General features: G+C 37.9%; 1 protein-coding gene across 1 annotated transcript in view; it reads right to left on the bottom strand.

The window, feature by feature from the left end:
* Positions 1-23,330, bottom strand: part of SNTG1 (syntrophin gamma 1) — an 832,887-nt gene that overhangs the window by 200,791 nt on the left and 608,766 nt on the right. Inside the window, exons 10-11 of the mRNA XM_073229494.1 lie at positions 18,059-18,141; positions 12,216-12,346 (exon numbers count right to left, since the gene is read on the bottom strand). Of these exons, the coding sequence (XP_073085595.1) occupies positions 12,216-12,346; positions 18,059-18,141 (214 nt within the window). The remainder of the gene's footprint in view (positions 1-12,215; positions 12,347-18,058; positions 18,142-23,330) is intronic.

The following is a 23,330-nucleotide window of genomic DNA, read 5'->3' as shown; positions in this document are numbered from 1 at the left end:
GTACTGTTTAGAAAATGTAATTCTTTGGAAATAATAATAGTAAAAAATCTTATTTGTTTCATCTTACTTGATGGTATAATTTCCATATCAATAGACTCCATTACCCATTGATTTAGAATTGTGAGACATTAAACTTTAATAGTATTTACAATGGTTTGAAGATATTCAGTCAAAATTATTATTCTTAGTACACACACACACACACACATACACATTTGCCAAAAAAAGTTACAAAATTGAAGAGTTAGATGATCTGAAGTTTTAAATTCAGATTATTTTTTCTACTCCTTACTCAATATTTTAAGTATGTTTCTAAGGATCCTTAATCATTACTCTGACAATGAAAATTATTTCTCAAAAGTTGCTGAATTTCAGTGTAGGTTTATTCATTTAAAATACAAACTTGGTTTTCCTTGGTATGAAAAATATTCACCTCACTATGAAAATTCATAAATAATTTTCAGTATTAACACAGGTAATAATTTGGGTTTAGATTCACTGTGGATTTTATACCACATGAAGAGATATGTAGGAAAATGTTATATGTGTGAAGAGTGAATAGGAAAAGGCAGAGACAGGAGGCATTTCAAGCACATGGAGCAAAAGTTGTGGAGACTAATGTATACACACGTGGAGTGGCTGGATTGGCACATCCAGGGGGAGTGTGGGATATCATCATGGAAAAGCAGCAGGCTCAGAGTAAGAGGACTTTGTGTGTCACGCAAGGGTGTTTAAGTCCACGGAGAAACCCTGCTGACCTCTGCATACAGGTCAGATTTGTGGAGGGAGCGGTCCTCTTAGACCAGTTAGGACAGTATTGTAACTGGTCAAATATGAAATGACATAAAACTGAAATGAACACGAGTGAGAGTGAAATAGGTGAAGGGGATTAAAAGTATAAACTTCTAGTTATAAAGTAAATAGTTATGGGGATGTAACACATAGAATAGGGAATTTAGTTAATAACGTTCTAACAACTATGCATGGTGGCAGGGTTTCTAGTTTCATTACGGTGATCATTTCTTATGTATATAAGTGTTGAATCACTATTTTGAACACCTAAAACTAATATAATGTATGTCAATAACACCCCAGTAAAAATGATGCAATGTTAAACCTTCTTTTAGGTGTATTTGTATGCAATTTCTAAAATCTGTTATGTCCTGTATAGTTTTATCCATCATGTTTTAAAATGTGTCATAGAAAAAGCCAAATTTCCTTGTAAATTGCAGTATAATAAACTCTCATCAGATTTTTAACTATGGCCATTTTTGAGTCTTTGGCCATTTACAGATAGTTATTATTTTACTTCGATGCTTTTGCCAAAGTGTTCTTGTAAAAATGCCTCATTTTCAAGGAGATTCACGGAAAGACTGACAAGTACAGGTTTCTGATAATGAACATCAATTTGGGAGAGGCAACAATGGACCTTTGAGGTGCTTCCCAAGGCTACCTGCAGAGCCCCACAGTGTGTCATGGGATGTAGACCTGAGATCCGCCCCTTTTTCTCTTTCCCCACATCAGTAAATGGGCCCTTTGCACTGATGGTAAAGCATTAACGCGTAGATGTGTCTCTGCTGTAGGACATTCTACAGACTTAGCTGGAGCATCTGCAATGGAGAGCATGGGCAGTGCATCCACAGAAAATTAAAGGTCCAGACGCTGCCATAAGAAGTCTGAGAGTCTGTCTGGGTGAGGTGTTAGTCATTATAGAAGCAGTGATTGATGAGGTACAAGCCTATCCAACCCCCTAAGAAGGTGAAAGAGGTGTAAGCCTTTGTAGGGACTTGGGGGTTTTGGAGGACTTCTATTCCCCATCCGGCACAGTTTCTTTGCTCCTTACACTGCTTGGTAAAGAAAGGATATATATGGGAGTGGGATTAGAGCAGCAAATGGCCTTTGAGAAGACAAAGATACTAGGAACACAGATGAGTGCTCTGAGCATTTCCCAAGCAGGGCTCCCATTCGAGTTAGATGTGTCCATGACTCCAGAAGGTATGGCTGAGACAAGCAAAGGAGAGAACACCCCTAGATTTTGGTCCCAGCTCTAGAAGGGAATGGAAATGTGATATACTCCCATAGAGCAATAACTTCTTCAGTGTATATAGCACTTCAGATACAGCCTTTCAGGAAGGAGCATCATATCACAATAATATTTTACCTTCCTATCAAGGGGTGAGTTAATAGGTGGGTTGACTCTAACCCACATTTTGACTACGTGGCATCTCCCTCCTGCAGCAGGGGAGTACCCTGTCCAGAGCCACTGTCTCTAGAAATGCAGATGCTATGAGGCCTTGTAGAGCATGGAGATGCTCCAGCTGCCCCCACCCCTATTCCTATGGCAGCCCCTATGTCCTGTAAAGAGGTGCTGGGGAAAATTCCTGCTAATTCCTCGTATACCCAAGGCTGGAAAGATGAACAACCTACAGTGGGCAGTGGGCTGAACTCAGAGGAGTCTAGCTGCTGATCCCTTAGGAGCCCTGGCTGTTAACCCTTTGTATGCACACTTGGGATGTCCTACAGGAAGGAACCCAGGCTTGGAATGGGAAGCTGAGCAGTGGATGATCACAAATAAGTCCTTGTCGAGTCAGGATAGGTAGAAAGACATTTGGGTTTGCCTGTAAGCACTTGAGGCACCCTCACTGTCTTCTGTTCCCTGGCACACTCAGACAATTACGAAGCTTATGCTCTAGTCCAGAAATGAGGCCTAACAACTGACCATTCCATAGATACAGCTGATGGGGTGGACAGCAAGAGCAACCACTATGTGTCTGGGTGGGATGGCATATTGCCCAGGATGCCAGATTACCCTTGAAGTACAATGACTTGGTTAATTCAGTAACATCATGTTATGTGTGTGCTAAACAATACCCAGGGCAGCTGCCAAGGAGTTCGGCCATTCACTGCCATTCCTAACTGGTAAGGGATTAGCAAATCACTTATATTGACTGCCTTCCTCCCAGAGAGGGTTCTATGTTTTGGTCTGTGTGGACACTACATCTAGCCTGACCAAGCTTTTTTTATTTCTGAGCAAACTAGGCTGCTGTCACAGGGGATTAGAGAAGCTAAACACCATGTATGGATACTTTTGTCGAATAGACAATGACCAGGGATCATATTTTGGAGATCATGATGAGCAATACTGGGAAAAAGCACATAATGTTGAATGGAGATTCCATTTCCCCTATGACCCACAAGCAGCAGGGTTAGTGGAAAGGAAGAATGGAATAATACTAAAACAGCAGATTAAGTTACTGACAGGTAAAACCACCTTGCTCAGGAAAACTGAAGTAATGCCCCACGCCTTGACACATTTGAATGATCAACAAGCAGGGTTCATTGTTCCACATGCCAGACTGGGGACACTACCAAAATACCCAGTACTGTAAAGACATGGAGACTGTGGAAAACAGCCACCGCCCCAGTTCTCACTGTGGACCCACATGCTATGTTGTTGAGAGCATCAAGCTCCACCATGGCTGGAAAGGAATTATCTGCTAGAATGTGCAGGGGTTTGTCCCACCTGATGGTGAGTTACATCACACCCCTGGGTGAGGGGAATTAGTCAGTCTCCACTGGGATCCCACTGTCCTGCTGCAAGCAAGATCCATGGAAAGGCATTATACCTGGATGGAACATGTACCATTGAAGAAGGTAGAAGGTGGGGGACTAGCTGGCGTATCCCACACCTACTCCATCTCCTTACATTGGACATTGTTTTCTTCCCTGGCCAACATGTGTGGTATGGATAACCAGGTGAGGTTCTTAAAGCTGCCAAACTCCCTCTCCTCAAGGCTATGTGGGCACATTCTGTTTTTCACTGGTAAAATCATTTGGCCACCATGTTTGTCCCCTCCTTTGGCCTGGAGGACATAACAGTGCACATAGAACTCCTTACTAACCTCACCCAACAAGCTTTGAATGACAGCTGACAAAGCCTGTCTTTATAGAGCACTGAATGTCTCTAATGAGAAAAGCTGTCTGTCCTCCAAAATAGGACAGAGTGGGAGCTGTTGCAAGGATGCAGCCCTGAGAGAGGAAGGCGATGCTGAGACCATCTGGACGGTATATGTGACTGAGCCCAGGTAAGGCCTCTCCATAAACTTTAAGATTCTGGCAGGTGGGGGCAGACATCTACTGGTCTTGTGACTACCCAAGACGAGCCTTGTGAATAAGTTCCCTTGCTTATTCCATCTGCCATCTACCAACTAGAGTGGTCTTCCCCTTTCTTTGGCCTCTCCTTGTCCTCCATGTAAGGGAGCTAGTCTGTGATACAACAACGTGGAACAGGCAGAGTATATACGAAGACCATGCTAGAAAAAGACACACTTGCCACAGATTGTGGAGTAGGTGAAGCCAAGTAGGGTTTAATGCTGTATAATTAAATATTTTTTTGAAAATATTGACTGTTCTTGGTTTACATGGAGCACAGGCCTTGTGGACTTACTGGCCTACTGAGTAAATGGAAAACACCAATCAGTTGACCCACTCAGGAGCTGCATGCTTGGACCACATGTAAGAAGACAGAGATGGAAGAGCCAGGGTGTAGGACCCCCATGAAGGGAAGCTGCTCCTCCCCTGGCCTCTCCTTCCCCTCCACACCCGTGGCGTGATGTGCCTTGAATGTGGCGTCCCTTCTGTCCCATCACATTACAAGTAGCAGGTTCCTACACTTTGTTTCCTTTTCTTTCCTTCCAGGATCCTTGCAGCAAAACATTTCTCAGCTAATTCCCTGCAGCAATTACTCTACCCAAATTCACCTCAAAACTAACCACTTTCTCAGTCCTCTCGGTATTTCTTTTCTGTAGTTGATATGATCAAGCCCTCTTCTGCCCTTACAACCCTGGTGTCTCCGGTCAGGGTCAGTGCCTTTTCCTACTTACTTGCTTCTTCCTATTTCATACAATCACTGATTCTGCTTCCTCCTCAGATCCTGTAAAATATACATTCCTAAAAGTCCAATCCTTTAATGAGCAACAAAAATTGAGTACTTATTATAAGCCAGGGTCATAGTCTGTTCTGTCATTAGACACCCTTTTGATAAGACTCTTGATAACAGCACATTTTTCACAGCCACCACTCTTTCATACTGTTCAGATGTGAAACTTCATCCATAGCTGCCCACATGTCCTCACACCTCAGCAGAAAAAGGCTAAGCACTCTTGGAAGGGCACTGGGAATTGTGCTATCACTGGAATTTTCCAAAATAACAGCACAAATCAGTAGACTTTATTTCAGTGCTGTTGATTTTCAGAGTACTTGAGAAGCATGCAATAGATGATACTCTACTCAAAAAAAGAACCAGAGAGATGGCATTCTGCCTCAAAAAAACTCATTTAATTAATATTTATTGGGTGCTTTGGGGCCATAAAGCCTGATAACCACTGGACATACAGAGATAAATAACTATGTTTCTAAAACTAAAATACACACACACACACACACACACACACACACACATATATATATATATATAATACATATTTATAATTATATATATATATTATACACTCAACAATATACATCCTCATATCCTTTTTTTCCACATAAGGAAAATAAAGCTTAGAAATTAAATAAAACAGTCAAAGTCCCCACAACTTCTATGCCCCATTCTAATACCCTGACACTGTAATGTCCTGCAGCATTATAACCCTTCAGCATTGAAATACATATTTCTAAATCACGGTCAGTGCCATATGATGAACATAAACTATCTTACACTAAAAAAAAAAATACTGTGATGCTTTAATTTATATATACAGAATAGTATATGACTGTAACAGCTCTGTTGGAATTCCATATGAGAAGTATTAAATCATTGAAATTAAAATCATGGGCCTTGGGCAAAACCCACCACCAAGTAAAATCCTCGATTTGGAAGCAAGTAAACAATTTTCTGTATTTGTCCTCATGAATTAGTAATTTATACTTTCCTTTTTTTTTCCCTCACTGTCCTGTGAGTTCCTTCAGGGAAAGAACCAAACACAATGCCTTCCAATTATAGATATTAAATCATTGTTTATTGAATGAACAAGTGCACAATAAATTAGCTCTCGACTCTGAATTGCTATGCAATCCACTCTGAGCAGTGCTATACTTATAACTTCTTATTACTGTAATATTTATTTAGTGTAATTAATTCAATTGATAAAAGTTGTTGATGTGTTGAGATGTCATAAAAATAAAAATGTATAGTCATTTGGACAAACGCAAAGGATTTCTTTTTTATCACAAACTGACTTAACCAAAGACTTTTGCATCATGTATCTGTATAAATTTTTTTTTAAGTAAAAGCAAAACAAAACACAAACATACATATTTTAAGAAAATATCATTAATGGCAATATCCAGAGAGTTCTTAAGGAGGATGGAAAATAGAACCAAAAGAAAGAAATAAAGAGAAAGAGAAGATCCATTTAAATAAATACTTATGTGAAAATAATATACATCTTGATGAATTTTTTAAAAATATATAATTCTAATCATATCAGAAATACACCCAGACAGAAAAGAAATTAAAGTGTTCTAAGTCTCTAACTTTGTTGAAAGAAGTAAAATCAATAAATTATATTAAACTGTAATAAATCATGTATATATGGTGTTATGGTCTTAATGTTTGTGTCCCCCTCAGATTCATATGTAGACAGCATAAACACCAGTGTGATGGTAGTAGGAGGTGGGGCCTTTGAGAGATGCTTAAGCCATGAGCGTAGAGCTCTAATGAATGGGATTACTATTTTATTAGAGAGACCTCAGGGAGAACCTGGCCCCTTCCACCCTGTGAGGACACAGGGAGAAGACAGTAGATATGACTCAGGAAGACAGTCCTCATCAAAGAGTTTGACTGTGCCGGTGCCTTGATCTTCTAGCATTAAGAACTATGAAGTAAATTACTGTTGTTTATCCACTCAGACTGTGTTATTTTGTTATAGCAGTCTGAAAGGGCTGAGACATAAGGAGTAATATTTAGGCAATAACCAGAATAAAAGAATGTATATGTAGCAATATTATAGAAGGGATATTTAACAATAAAATCATTCAACTATCATAAAAAGTTTTAAAAAAAGGAGAATATAAAAAACTGGTGTGTTGAGACAAAAGGACATTTTCTTGAAATATACAAAATTCAAACCTCAACAGTAAATAAAAAACAAAAAGTCAATCACAAAATGATCAAGAGACAAAGAGACATTTCACCAAAGATTTCATGTGACAAATAAGCACATGAAAAGATGTTCAATACATTAGGATATGCAAATTCAGGTCACAGTCTTATATTGCTACATACCTATCACAATGCTAAAATAAAAGATAGCAACAACACACCAAATACTGGCAAAAATATACAGAAACTGGATCATTTATACACTGCTGTTGGGACTGTAAAATTATACAGCCACTCTAAGAACAGTTTACTTGTTTCTTTAAAAATTAAATGTGCTATTATCAGACAACTCAGTAATTAAGCCCTTGAGCACTTGCCCAAAGAAATGAATGTATGTCGACACAATAATGTATGCATAAATATTTAGAATAGCCCAAAACTGGAACAACCCAAATGTCCTTCAAAGGGCAAATTTTTAAAATGTGCTACATCTATACAATGGAACAATATCAGAAATAAAAATGAACTGGAAAATGCAACACCTTGGAAGGTTTAGCAGAGAATTATGCTGAGTGAGAGAATGCAATCCTGTGAGGTTACATGATGTAGGTGTCCATTTGTATAACATTCTTAAAATGACCAAATTGCCAAGAAGAACAGATCAGTCTGTTGTCACAGGTTGGGGACATGGTAGGCCATGGCTATGGAAGGGCAACAGGAGGTCTTTGTGAGGATGGAACTGTGCATCGTGGCTGTGTTAGTGGACACAGGAAACGAACGTGTGACAAAGTTCTGTAGAACTAAACACACACACACACACACTCACACATGTGAAATCTGAATGAGTAGTAGATTTAACAATGTCAGTTTCCTGAATGTGGCATTTTATTGTAGTTTTGCATGGTGATACCCCCTGGGAAAATGGATAAAGGGTCAATGGAATCTCTCTGTAGTATTTTTTACAACTATATGAGAATCTACAGTTACATAGAGATAAAACATTTAATCATAAAAAAGATAGAGTACTGAGTAGAGAATAAATACTAGAACAGCAGATATAGTTCCAAGTATACCAGTAATTACATTAAAATTTACTAGAATTAATGATCCAATTAAAAGACTAAGATTGTTACTTTGGATAAAAGAAGGAAAAAAAAACAAATATATATACAGCTCTGAAGAGACACATTTTATAGAAGTAGGACAAAGAAAAGTTGAAAATAAATGGATAAAATATACAATGTAAATATTAACCAATAGATATCATGTGTAATTCTTGAAGGCAAGAAGCAATTCCAAACTACAGAACATTTCATAATGATAAAAGGTCATGCATCAGAAGTTATAAAAATTCTAAATCAGCTTGTGTCTAAGAATGCAGAATTATATATATATATATATATACAGCAAATACTGACACACTAAAAGGAGTATCACAAAATAGATACAGCCATCATAGTGGGAGATATTAATACACCTTTCAATATCTGATAAAATAATCAGGCAAAAATATCATTGGTGATGAAGAGGATCTGAACCCCTTAATGAGAAATATGACCTATATTTATATAAATATATAGAACACTGCACTAAAGGAAAATGGCAATGCAGTCTTTGAAATGCATATATAACATTTGCCAGTTATTCATATACTGGATCAAATTAAATCTCAACAATCAAAGGATTTAAATCGTTCAGCATGAAACTGTCCTTAGTAACAAAAGAGATAATTAGAAAATCCAAAAATATTCTGAAACTTTGCAATTCACTTTTAAATAGTCTTTGTGTCAAATAAGTAATTATAACCCAAATTAGAAAATATCCTTAAATGAATACTATAAAAAGATGTTAATATCTATTCTTATGGATACCCAATTTTAGCCCAGTTCTAGCTTCTCCCTCATACAACTAAAGAACCTTGGACATAACCCAACAACAAAAACAGGCCGTCCCTGAAGGGTAAGATAATAATGCTGATTGCCTAGGGACTTTGGACTTAAGAAATGACAAAGTAGCAAGTGCCCTGGGTTTTCTGCCTGCCTCCAAAGAATCTTAGGCAGTGTTCTAGAAGCCTCCAATCCCAGGACCACCAATAGCAAGACAAAACAAGGCTCCATAGAAAACCCATTCTACCTTGCTAAAGGCCTAGGAAATTAGTAGTCTAAAAGTATTTGACCTTTTTGACAACTTTCTCTAGTCCCATCAAATGTCAATGGAATCACTGTCCCTCTCCCTAAGGTTTCAGCAAGCTGAATGGGGAACTGGTCTCCCACCCATCCTGATTCCACCACCTGGTGGTGTTTGAAGGGCCACGCAGGAAGCTGATCTTCTATCCCCTACCTGAAAGAAGCAGGCAGCACTCCAGTTCTCCCCAGGATAGAGTCAGTGGGGTCCAGGAGAGAGCTGAGCCTCCGTACCCAACCCCAGCAATGAGGCTGAGGGAGGTGGTAGGAAGTGGGGCTGGTCAGTGCTCTGCCTCGCCCGTGCTGACCGCCACGGTGGAGCAGGGAGTTCAGCGTCTACCCACTGTCCTCACCAAGGAGGAGTAAGGGGGCGACAGGTGTGGCTGGTTGCCTCCAGTTCTCCCTCCACACTCCACCCCCCGTAAGCAGGATCTCGCCATGGAAAACTGAGCTTCTACCACCTCCTGTAACAACAAAGCAGTGGGCATCAGCCCTGCCCATCCACCCTCCAGGAGGCAGCAGGGAACCTAGCTGACACCCCATTCAAAGGCCCTGAGGTGATGGAGCTGGCCTCTGCCTGCCACCAGGATTCGGTAGGTGGGCCTGAGGGGTGGGCCACCTTACACCCTAGCCATCTGCCGAGAGGCAGTGTCAGTGGGCATTCCACTGCTTCTGGGATGGTGTCAGCAGGCAACTTGACACACACACCCATCCAGTCTCACACTGCACCTCCACAAAGGGATTGCCTGCTAAGAAAAGAAGATTACAACCTAGAGTCCTGTAATTTAATATCCAGAAAGTCCAAAAGGATATTTAAAATGTCACTTATTTTACCAATGCCAACTTGAAAGAGAGGAGACAATCCAAAGACACCAGTGCTGAGGTGAACAAGGTACTGAGGTTGTCTGATGAAGATTTTAAGTTGCCATCATAAAAATACTTCAAGTAATTACAAATGCTCTTAAAACAAATGAAAAAAAGAGAATTTTTAGCAAAAAATATAAAGACAGGTTATAAAAGGGAACCAAGTGGACATGATAGAACTGAAAAACACATCAACAACAGAAAAAGTAAAATGCTGAATAGGCTCAGTGGCAGAGTAGAAATGACAGATGCTAGAATAAAAAATCTTGAAGACAGATCAATATAACTTACTGTCTGCATAACAGACAGAAAAGTGGTTTTTAAAAAAAGAATACATTTTCAGGGATCTGTGGAACAAGAATACAAATGCCAGCATTTGTATCAACAAAGTGCCAGAAGAAGAGAAGAAAGAATGTATTGGCAAAGTATTTGAAAGCACAGTGGCCAAAAACTTCCATCATTTCATGAAAGTCATAAACTTTTAGATTTAAGAAGCTAAGTGAAGCCCAGGGAGAATAAATCCAAAGAAATCCGTGCCAAGGAACATCATAATTAAACTTCTGAAAACTAAAGAAGGGAAGAAAATTAAAACAAAACAAAACAAAACAAAACGTTTTTTTTTTGAGTGAGTGTGGAGATTCAAAGGCAGTGGGACAATATTTTTCAGGCACAAGAAAAGAACTGTCAACTCCAAATTCTATATCCAGGAAAATGATCCTTAAGAATAAAATAAAGATATTCTCAGACAAAGGAAAACCAAGAGAATTTGATATTAGCAAATTCACCTTTAAAGAATGGCTAAAATATATCCTCTAAATAGAATAGAAATGTTAACAGAGGGCTTGGAACTTCGAGAAGAAAGAATGTTGGGCTATGAAAGCCTTGGGTTAAATATAACAGATTATTGTTCTTTCTATGAGCTTTTTAAACCACTTCTGATGATTGAATCATAAATCATAATACCACTTGATACAATTCTTCATGTATATATAAGAAATTAAAATAATTTCATTTACCAGGTGGACAGATAAAAGGGCCTAAATGGAAATAATGTTTCTGTATTTCATTCAAAGTGGTAAGTCATTAACAACAGTAGCATGATAAGATATGTACACATATTGTAGTAGCTAGAGCAACCACTTCCTTTGTAAAACTATACAAAGTGAAATACTCAAAAATTCTATAAATAAATCAAGATGTAATAGTAAAACTGTGGGTACTGCTAAAGCAGACTTTGATGGAAATGTGTAGCTCTGATTACATATATTAGGAAAGAAAGTCTGAAAAATTAATGACCAAACTAGGGCTTGACAAACTATTGTCTATGGGCCAAATTCAGCCTGCCCCCTGTTTCATAAATTATTATTAGAAAAGAGTCCTGCACATTCATTTATACATTGTCTATGCCTGTTTTCAAGATACAAAAGCAGAGTTCAATAGTTCAATAGTTCTGGCAGAGACATTAGGGCCTGCAGAGCCTAAAACGCTTTACAGAAACATTTCTGGACCCCTAGAACTTCCATCTCAAAAAACTGTAAGTACAAAAAGTCAAGCCAGAGAATTTAAGGAATGGAAACAAGAAACAGAAACTCATGATTTGTAATGTATGCACATATGAAGAGCTTCAACAAAGTCCAAAATTAGTCCTTTGAAAAAACAAACTGATAAAATTTATAATCCCTTAGTAAAACTGACCAGGATAAAAAGAGAAAAATTGAGTCTATCAACTATGAGAAAATAAATTTTGCTATTTCACTGAAATCTACCATTTCCTTGAGAGAAAAACAACTTACTGAACTAACACAAGAAATAAAAAACAAAACAATAAAACCAGCACTGAATCCATTATGATAATTTAGGAATAGAGGCTGGGTTTTAGCTAAGGATGTTCACCGTCAGATTTGTAAGCGGCTTACTGTATTCTAACTCTTTTGTAGTTCTTCCTCCTACTAATAGAGATGTGCTGAAGGTAGGAATCATAATCATTACACTCAAGTTATAAGTTTGACTGTAGGTCTCATTTTCCATCAGCAGACAGTCAGAACACAGTAACACAAACTCACCGACACAAATCCGTCCCAGGCACATACTGAGAGAGGCGCGAGTGCAGCAGGGGGATCAGCCTCAGGTCGCACCACCGCTTCTCCCATCGCAGGCCCGGAGACGCTGGCCATGAGGAACATGACAATGTGTCCTGAAAAGATACAAACATTGGTAGTGTTTTCTTTCTTTCTTGTGTGTGTGTGTTTTATTTAAAGTTTCTGTAGTTTAAGTTTCTGTGTCACAATCCTTTTCATTTGGGGGATATTTTTTCCCCTAGATACTCAGAAGGCATTTATAGAATACCACAAGAAATCCATGCGCATCAGCATACAGTTGTACTTGTTGACTTCTTTAGTAATGGAATTCTATAAGAAAAGTGAGGTTTAAAAGGGTAGTGAAAGCATATGAAAAATGTGGGGAGGGGAGAAAGAAGGAAAAATAAGGTATGACAGCACCTAATTCACTGAAGAACAGGCCAGATGGGCCAGATGAAATGGCAATGAATTAGTGAGTGACAAAAACAAAATGGGTTGTAGTCCATTCAATTAGCCAAAATTTCCTGAGTATCTGCTCAGCACTAAACACTGGTATAAGTTTTTGTAATTTATCAGTAACTTGTACATACTTTAAGGTAGAATGAATATTCTTATACAACAACTTTTAAAAAGTACTGAAGGAAATGCATGTCCTTGGTTTTCATGTTAATTAAATATTTGTCTTTTCTCATATTGTTTTCATGTTATGTTGAATTAACTACTGCTGGTTTAAAATTACATGTATTTTAAGTTTCACTAGAAGTGTGGGGTTTTTCCCTCATGTATAGAGAAAACATATATTTGAATAAAATATGAGCTTTCACTTGATGACGATGTATGCTTCTTTCATTGTTATCAGCTTCACAGTTGAAATTTCTTCCTGGGACCAGTACCTGTATTTGTGTGGACATTTGTGACAGCCCAGGGTATAAGGATTCCAAGGCTCAATTTGATCTGGGAACTGTTGACACTGACTTTTTTCTAATTTATAGATTCTTTAATTTTTGAGTGATGATGTCAAAGAAGGTCCTATTTTAGTCTAGATGTTGAAACCCTGTTAGTTGAAATATTAGCCTTCTCTTTCAAGTATTAATTCCTTCAAAATTGCTTGGGAGAAAAAAAAACTTCCATTATTTTCACAAAAAGTTGAGTGTTCTTTGACACTGTGTTATTTGTCACCACTTGTGCTAGTAAAAACCTGCTAAATTCTGGGATCAGTTTAGAATACCCAGAAGGGTGACCTGGTGAAGACTGCTCAGTGGGGCCCTCCAGTGGTAATTAGCCTCTAAGACACCTATCGTTTGACACAAGACCGTTTTTTTTAATGCTTATCTGGTAATTACAAAGGCACAAACCTAGTTCCATGTTTATGTTTCTCTTGGTTTTCATGTTATAGATGGTCAGCATGTGACATGGGGTCAGCTGGGTGGCAGTACAAAGGGTGGTAAGGGCTCGGGCTCTGAATCAGAATCAGATCACGTGGGCTCAAGATCCACCTTTCCCAGTGAACTAATCCTTCCACCTAGCAGCAAGTTATTTAAACTCTTTGTGCCATACTGTGCCTATCTCCAGAAATAAGGCTATCATAAGGGTCTTCTAACAAAGGAAAAACATAATGCTCTTTAAGAAGCATTAAGTTATTGCTTCCCCACCTTTTCTGCATGAAAGACATGAAGAAACAATAATCCTGTGTGACTAGGACACTGGGGTTAACAGACTAGGTTCCTACGGAGGGAACAGAACTGACCACAGGGTGTCTAAGTGACCAGGTCTCACCAAGCTGCCCTATAACCAAGCCCTATGTCAGCTACAGGAGGAACTTTCTCACAGGATCCAGGGCCCAGGGGCTTCTGCAGAGGTCTACAGTAGAGAATTTACCCAGGTCATCCAGCCTGCAAATGATAGTGCCTGGGGCACTCAGACCTACATCTTTCTGATTCCAGGGACCTATCATAACACAACATTAAACAGTCATGATCGGAGGCAAAAACATGCAAAGAATAACTGAGAGCTCTCTCTTGAATATTTCACAATTTCACTATGTAATTTTAGGCAAATTATTTAAAGATGTTTCCTGATCTGTCTTGAAAAGCAGAGAGTTCCCCTTACTTTATATGTTCTATAAAGAAATGGGATAGAAAATGTAAAAGAATATTAAAGACATGGGCAATGGAACATTGGAGAGTATGATGTTTTACAAATTGTATTTTACAGACTTTATAGACTGGCTGATATGGAAACACCTGTGATCTTTGACATTCCTCTAAGATAGCATCTCAGCTTGATGTCTTTGTGTATCAAAGTTATAAAACATCACTTTCAGCTTCTGAACTGATCCAGCTTAATGTATTTCACTTTACAGATATGCTATTTACAGTGGAATACCTAGTATCCTTTGAAGATTATCCTTATTTATTTGAATTATGAAAATAGAATATAAATTTGCCTTCTAGTCTTCTTTCTGTAATAGTCCTAGAGTTATTTTTAAATGGAAAAAAGATGATCTAAGAACATAATGATTTTTATGGTTTTAAGGCCCTCAACAGCTATTTTCCAAGAAATTTGTTCCTTGATGCCAAAAACGTTGTTTCCTACAATATTAATAAATGAATGGGAAAGATAGCATTTACATAGTCTCTGCTTTAAAACAGACTCTTTTTCCAAGACTTAACACATTTCAAGGTATACTGTCACACAATAACTTCAAGAACAATCATGTTACCAAAATAGAATTGCATACAGGGCAAAATACTAATGTAAATTTTGTTGAGGACCTGGCATAGAAAGTATTCATTGAAGTTATACACTTAGGAAAAATGTTTCTCAGAATCTGGCTAGCTGATTATCTGAATGTAAGTCTCCCAGTGAGCACAAAGCAAATTCCTTTTCTCCTTGGCTGGGAAACCAGATATTCATATACCCTAAAATTTGGTGATCTCAAGTCCTTAGAATGATAGACTATATTTTTATACAAGACAGTGGAGTGATGTTAATATGAATTATTTTCCCATATGTTTAAAATGCTATTTCAGAAAACTAAAATAGTGCCTACTTTACTCAAAATTGGCTTCAGAGAATAACTGAGGCATAGGTATTAAAAAATGGAGTTTCCTGGGTCCAGGAGAGAACTCAGGATTTAGACATACCAGGGGACTGAATGTTTCTCTGAAGGAGACTTTCTATAATATGCACATATTCTTTGGAAAATACATGTCACAATGCATACTTCCTTCCAGGTTCCCACTGTTCTTTGTTACTTAGTGATGGGTCAGAAGAAAACATGCCTTTGCTCCTAATTTTACAAACTTGTGAGTAGAAATGTCCTCCACTCTCCACCTCATCAGAGCCTACTCAAGATAGGAAGAGAAAGAGAACAGCGCCATCTGTGGGAGTCTGTGCGACCCCATCAGGACCAAAGACTTTCCCCTATGGGTGACAGGGCCAATATTTTGTTCATGGTCCCTCAATCAAGTCATATGTTCAAAGTCTCTAGCAGCCCTTTTCTCCAGTATTAGAATGTTGGTATCCTGGTATCCAGTGTTCCTATCCTACTTGTATTACGTACAGTTCACTTTATGCATTTGTCTGTAGATCTGAATTTTAAATTTTTTGAGTCAGGAACCTTAATTAACTTTTCTCCATGGTACCTAGAGAAGTATTTCTACAGAGTAGGTTCTCAGTAAATACTCATTTAATTAAAATGCATTGAGATTATTTTCTTATTTTTAATGTGCTTTATTTGAATTTTCTTACATCATGGATCTTATTCTCTATAATCATAAGTATCATTAATTCCCTTGGACTTAGATATCTTCAGCAAGTCAAAATAATGTTCAATCTTCATGCTAAAAAAGGAAATAAAATGTTTCTCTTAAAAATAGAAAGACATAACTCCAGTAAGAAAAATGTATGAATAATTGATTAAAATTTTATATGGCTGGATTTATGTAGAACAGTCTTGTACAGAATTACTGAGTGATTTTCTTGCTTTAACTATGTCTTTCTGAAAGAGGACATTATATCAAGCAAACACACAGAGACACAATTCATAAATCAATTACATAGGTGTTTTTGTGTATGTCAATGGAATGAGTTAAAAACAAATGTGAGTTCTTCTTACTCATAGACCCTCTACTCTGACTTCTCTACTAATTATTATTACAAAGAGTGCAAGGATGAGAATTAGAATAAAAATGTTACCAAACACTCTCACAGAAATTAGCTCTTCCTTCTTGTCTTAGGAGCAGAGGTGAGATGGGGATTCTTGTGTGAGTAACATGTGGAGGGAGAGTTCTCAGGAGAAACCTGTGGGGACGAGGGAAGCAATAAATGAGGCAGGAGCAACCTGGCGAGAGAGATAGACCTATGGGAGGCTCTGTGCCATCTGCCAAGGCCCTGCCTTGGGGGGGGTCTGCCTTTCCATTCCATCAAGTTCTTGGCTGCAGCCACTGCAGGGGAGGCATGTGGGTCCTGAGTCTCAGGCAGAAGCTCCTTAAGGGAGGGGCAGCTGGGGATGGGGTGGCCACACTCAGCAGCTGAAGGCAGAGGCACCAGCCCAGCAAAGACACCAGAGGGGCATCAAAAGTATCAAAGCATCTACATTGCAAGGAGAAAGGTGAGAAAAGCCATTGCTAACATAAGAGGTGAAGATCTGGTCGGAGCCTGTAAGAAGATTGTAGAATTGAGAAGGAAGCTGAGGGCAGCACTAATTTAGTCATTAGGATCTTGCCATCTTCTGAAGATCAGTGCTTTAAACATCCTCTATAATGACAATTATTTCTCTGGCAACGAAAAGAAGGCGGCCAGATGAAATACACCCAGGTGGTTGGCTTACGCTGTACAGGTAACTTGGTCTGGGGGATCTGTGGCACAAGGTGAGGGACAGAAGTGGAGCAACGAAGGCCATGCAGGCCTGAAGATGTTCAAATGCAGCATTTGAAGTAAAATACACAATTAGGTCAAGAATTTCAACTGGAGGATGAATCATACAAGTCAGAAAAAACTATATGTCTCATATATACTAGTTTGTAGAATAGAAAAATAAAATTCTACTTAAAGCCAGCTCTGCTGCTCTTCACATTTGTGAGCACAGGGGATAATTGTTAGCCTTAACATATGACCAGAGAGAACTGTTTTGTCCTTAAGTGTGGGAATATTTTGAAGGGTAAAATACAAGGGGTTTCATAGGAGAAGATATTTATTAAAAAAAAAACTTGTTTACTCTAAAATCCAAATGAAAAAGATAATTGAATATTTATAAAACATATATAAAATGAGCATGCCAACTTTATCAATTATGAAATACCTGTATAATTTAATATTCATTACATTTTGACATAATGAGAAGGTTAGATATCCTCACTTTGCATTAATTCCTTGGTATACTTGACAATTGCTAAGAAACCTTAGCAAGAAGATTGCTAAGAAATTGCTAACAAGTAGCACATTAAATTGCTACTTTAAACCATCTGATTTTGAAAGAAAAATGATAAAAGTAATGTCAAATCATTTAGAGCATGAAATTACATGGAATATGCAATGTTACAAAATGATTATATGACATTGTATGTGACCTCTCAAAAGTCTCTATAGCTTACAAAGGGCTAAATATAGATATGAGAGGAGAAAAATGATATAAAAAAAAACCTGACCTACTTATTTTTTCCTTCCTGGCTTTATCGTAATACTCAAATGATGAAGCAACCAAGAATTTCAAATATATCTGAGAAACCAGAATTAAGGGCAGTTTTGCACACTACAACTATATATGTTCTCTTAGGCTTTCTTTGTTTTACATCCTTACTAATCTGAACTGTGGCTCATCTTACTGTATTGTTGGGATGGTAGTTGAGGTGTAAGCCACTGTCACAGAGAGGGGAAGAAGTTCCGCTGCTCTGGTCACTGGGAGCACCTGTGGGGAGAAAAAAACAGCCTGCTGGTTAGAATGTTCCTGACTGACGCATTCCACATTAAATATTTTAGTATACTCCATATAGCAAGCAAAGCAGGTAGTAAAAATACATTTTCATTTCACTTACATCAAAGCTAGAATTTTGACTGTAGGCTAAGTGACTAAAATGAGGCCCTGTAAGAGACTTGCCAATATTTACTATTAATTTCAGAAAAACATACAACCTTATAAAATATTACTTTATTTCATTATCTGGAGTGACCTCCACTTATGAGCCATACTTATAATAGTGTAGAATTTTGTTTGTCTATCAAATGCTATTTATTGTCATGTTTCAACCTACTAACTAATACTATATTTAAATACCATCATTTTCCATGATGCAAAAAACATTTGCACATACTCTGTCTTTACAAGTGTTCTTGGCATATTCTATAATTGGAAGTGCTCTTATTGATGCTATCCAGTTTTGTGAAATTGCAACTAAAAAGCTTATTAGATCCTCATGAGATACCTACTAAGATCTAATTTTTTAAGATGAGTAATGTGTCTTAACGATTTGCAATTTTCTAAGATTTCAGTTATTTAATAATTTTTATGGCCAGGATTAGAATACATATTTCTTGATTTCTGTTTCATTGATTTTTTGAAAAACATTATTTTTTGGAGTTTAATGTTGATAAATATGAGCTACTGATGTAATTGACCCCCAATTTTTATTTAAAATATTATGCTTAAATACAAGCATCAGAGGTCATGATAACACTCAACATATGAACCAATGAGCTCAAAGAAGTAAATTAATTTTTTCTTCTCTTTTATTACTCTAAAGTTTCATACATTTCTTGGTGTTAAGGAGATTATAGGCTTTTTTTTGCTACACTAGCTTGAATATAGTTTTTCTACTCTTTAAATCTTAATAATTTCATACTTTGTTTTAGCTACTTTTTCTTTTGATGTTTAACAGCATTTCTCTCTTTTGAGACAATGTTAATACATACACATATTACTTTAAAACGTCCATTTTGAACTGAATAAAGTGAAACCCCAGTATGTCAAATTCTGTGACAGTGTCTAAAGCAGTCTTTTGAGTGAAATTTAAAGATTTAAAAAATTTAAATATTTAAGTGAAATTTAAAATTTAAAGATTTATTAAAAAATGTAAAGGTTTAGTGTACAAAATAAAGCATGTGTAAGCTCATTTATGTTTCAATTTTAAGAAAGTAGAAATGGAAGAGCATATTAAAACACAGTAAATGGGAGACAGAAAATGTAAAAATAAATGTGGAAAGCAGTGAGATTGAAAACAAAATAATTGACAAAATTAACTAAGATAAAAATGGGTCTTTTGGAAACAATAATAAAACCTATAGCAAAAATATTCTAGCAAAAGAGTGAGAAAATACAAATTATAGATACAAGGAATGAAGGAGGTGGCATTTCTGCAAGTCAATACATATGAAAAATAATAATGAAAGGATATGGTTAATAACTTCATGTAAATAAATTGACAACTTGTTTGAAATGGAAAAACCCTTGAAAATTTTATCAAAAGTTACGAAAGGAGAAAAGAGACTATCAGAGAAGTCTCATATCCATTCAAGAGATTAACTCATACAAAATAAAATACTCTAGGCTCCCTTTACTTCTGATGAATTTATTCAATTATTTTTTTAAAAAAGTTTTTGTCACTGTAAAATATTTTTTTTCTGGAAATAGAGAAGGAGTTATAACTTCACAACTTATATGATGGCATAAAAACCCTGGCTCCAAAATCCCACTTAAACATCACAAGAAAAGTACATATAGATATCCCTCATGAACACAGATTTGAGAAAAAAAATGTTTTAACAATTTATTAGCAAATTAAAACCAGCAATATACAAAAAAACATAACACTTCATGACCATGTGGTGTTTATCCTAAGCACAAAAGCTTGTTTTGACATTCAAAATCAATTGTTAAAAATTCACCATATCAAGGATTCAAGATGGTGGCATGAGAGGTGAGACGGAGAATTCCTCCCAAAACCACAGATAGTATGAAAATGTAGTTAATTGATACAACTAACCCTAAAACAACAAGAAGAAAGAAGGCTGAACCAGACTGCATACAGACCTTACAACAGAGCAGACCTCACAAAACAGGCTGAAGTACGAGAGCCTTAATCCCGCGGGACCCAAGCCCTTCCCCCACCCCAGCTCGCTGGCAGGAGGAAGAGAAACGGAGCAGGGTAGGGGGTGGAAGCTAGAACTGTTGAACACCAACCCTGGAGGTCTGCTTTGGGAGCAGAAACCTTCACTGTGTGGTGCTCTGGACGTTGGGAAGCTCAGACAGGTGGAGAGCTTGAGAGACAGATTCCAGCCATTTGTGGAAGAGGGGTTCTACACCCGGCCTCTCTGGGACAAGGGAAAGGCAGGCAGTCTGAGAGGCTTCCTCCCAGCGAGAGGGCTGCTGATGGGGCAGGGTTTGCACAGGGCTTCCTGTGCGGGGGAGGGGAGAGCTGGACAAGGTTGTCTGGGCACGTTCTGCCCAGCAGGTTGGGAACTTGCAGCAGCTTCAGGTGCCCCATCCCCCTGGCTGCCTACTCAGCTCTGAGTCCCCCCACTGTGATATGCAGCTTGCTGCACCTTCCTTCTGGCCTGCCGGCACTGCTCACAAACCTGCAGTCACTGTGCTGGCATCAGGCCAGCCAGAGGGAGGCCCCACCTACAAAAGCTAGAGACGCGAAGCGCAGAGACTTACACGTACATGATGGCCCACTGGCTCTGACACTGGAGACAGGCTCCTCAGACAGGAATCAGGAAACAGATCTTTCCTCCCCCCAGGCACCAGCTCTGCTCCCCTATGACCCCCAACCTCACTCTAGGGGCTGAGCAGCTCCAGGGACTGGAGCTCCTGGGCACTAGTGGGCACCACACAGAAATATGCAACGTCAAAAGAATATGGTTCAGACCAAAATCTCACAAACCCCAGTAAAAGGGTCAAGTGAAACTGAACTCACCAATCTCCCTGAAAGAGAGTTTAAAATAAAAATCATAAACACACTTACAGAGGTACAGAAAAATATTCAAGAACTCAGGAATGAGTTTAAGTCAGAGATTCAACCTTTAAGAAATTCCATATCTGAAATGAAACATACAATGGAGGGATTTAAAAGCAGATTAGATGTAGTAGAAGAGACAGTAAATGGAATAGAAATTAGAGAAGAGGAATACAAAGAAGCTGAGGCACAAAGAGAAAAAAGAATCTCTAGGAATGAAAGAATATTGAGAGAACTGTGTGATGAATCCAAACAGAACAATACTCATATTATAGGGGTACCAGAAGAAGAAGAGAGAGCGAAAGGGATAGAAAGTGTCATTGAGGAGGTAATTGGTGAAAACTTCCCCAATCTGGGGAAGGAGATAGTCTCTCAGGCCATGAAGATGCACAGATCTCCCAACACAAGGGACCCAAGGAAGACAACACCAAGACATATAATAATTAAAATGGCAAAGATCAAGAATAAAGACAGACTTTTAAAAGCAGCTAGAGAGAGAAAAAAGATCACACACAAAGGAAAACCCATCAGGCTATCAGCAGACTTCTCAACAGAAACCTTATAGGCCAGAAGGGAGTGACAAGATTTATTTAATGCAATGAGGCAGAAGGGCCTTGAACCAAGAATACTATAGCTGGCAAGGTTATCATTTAAATTTGAAGGAGGGATTAAACAATTTTCAGATAAGAAAAAGTTGATAGAAAAAGTTGATAGAATTTACTTCCCACAAACCACCTCTACAGTGCATTTTGGAGGGACTCCTATAGATGGAAGTATTCCCAAGGCTAAATAGATGTCACCCAAGGGAAAGACAAAGAGTACAGAATATGATTCATAAAATGCAAAGAATGGAGGAGGAAGAAAAGGAGGAAAATCAAAAAGAGAAACTTAAGGTTGTGTCTGTAACAGCACACAAAGTGAATTAAATTAGACTGTTAGATAGTAAGGGAATTAACCTTGAACCTTTGGTAACCACAAATCTAAAGCCTGCAATGACAATATGTACATACCTATCAATAATTACCCTAAATGTAAATGGTTTGAATGCACCAATCAAAACACACAGAGTCATTGAATGGATTAAAAAATAAGATCCATCTATATGCTGCCTACAAGAGACTCACTTCAAACCCAAAGACATACACAGACTGAAAGTAAAGGGATGGACAAAGACATTTCAAGCAACTAACAGGGAGAAAACAGCAGCAGTTGCAGTACTTGTAACAGACAAAATAGACTTCAAAACAAAGAAAGTAACAAGAGACAAAGAAGGACATTATAATGATAAAGAGGATATAACTGTTAGAAATATCCATGCACCCAACACAGGACCACCTACATATATGAAACAAATACTAACAGAATTAAAGGGGGAAATAGAATGCAATGCATTCATTTCAGGAGACTTCAACACACCACCCACTCCAAAGGACAGATCAACCAGACTGAAAATAAGTAAAGAGACAGAGTCACTGAACAGTGTATTAGAACAGTTGGACCTAATGGACATCTACAGAACACTCCATCCAAAAGCAACAGGATACACATTCTTCTCAAGTACATATGGAACATTTTGAAGAATAGATCATATAGTAGGCCACAAAAAGAACCTCAGCAAATTCAAAAAGATTGAAATTGTACCAACATCACTCTAATATGAAAACCAGGCAAAAACACCACAAAAAAAGAAAATTACAGACCAATATCCCTGATGAACATAGATGCAAAAATACTCAACAAAATATTAGCAAACCAAATTAAAAAATATATCAAAAAGATCATTCATCATGATCAAGTGGGATTCATCCCAGGGATGCAAGAATGGTACAACATTCAAAAATCCATCAACATCATCCACTACATCAACAAAAAGAAGGACAAAACCCACATTTTCATCTCCATAGATGCTGAAAAAGCATTTGACAAAATTCAACATCCATTCATGATAAAAACTCTCAACAAAATGGGTAGAGAGAGCGAATACCTCAACATAATAAAGGCCATATATGATAAACCCACAGCCAACATTATACTTAACAGCGAGAAGCTGAAAGCTATTCCTTTAAGATTGGGAACAAGACAAGGATGCCCACTCTTCCCACTTTTATTCAACATAGTACTGGAGGTCCTAGCCATGGCAATCAGA

Source organism: Manis javanica, chromosome 2, assembly GCF_040802235.1.
Source record: "Manis javanica isolate MJ-LG chromosome 2, MJ_LKY, whole genome shotgun sequence".
NCBI lineage: Eukaryota > Metazoa > Chordata > Mammalia > Pholidota > Manidae > Manis > Manis javanica.
This window is presented reverse-complemented; position numbering and strand designations above follow the sequence as displayed.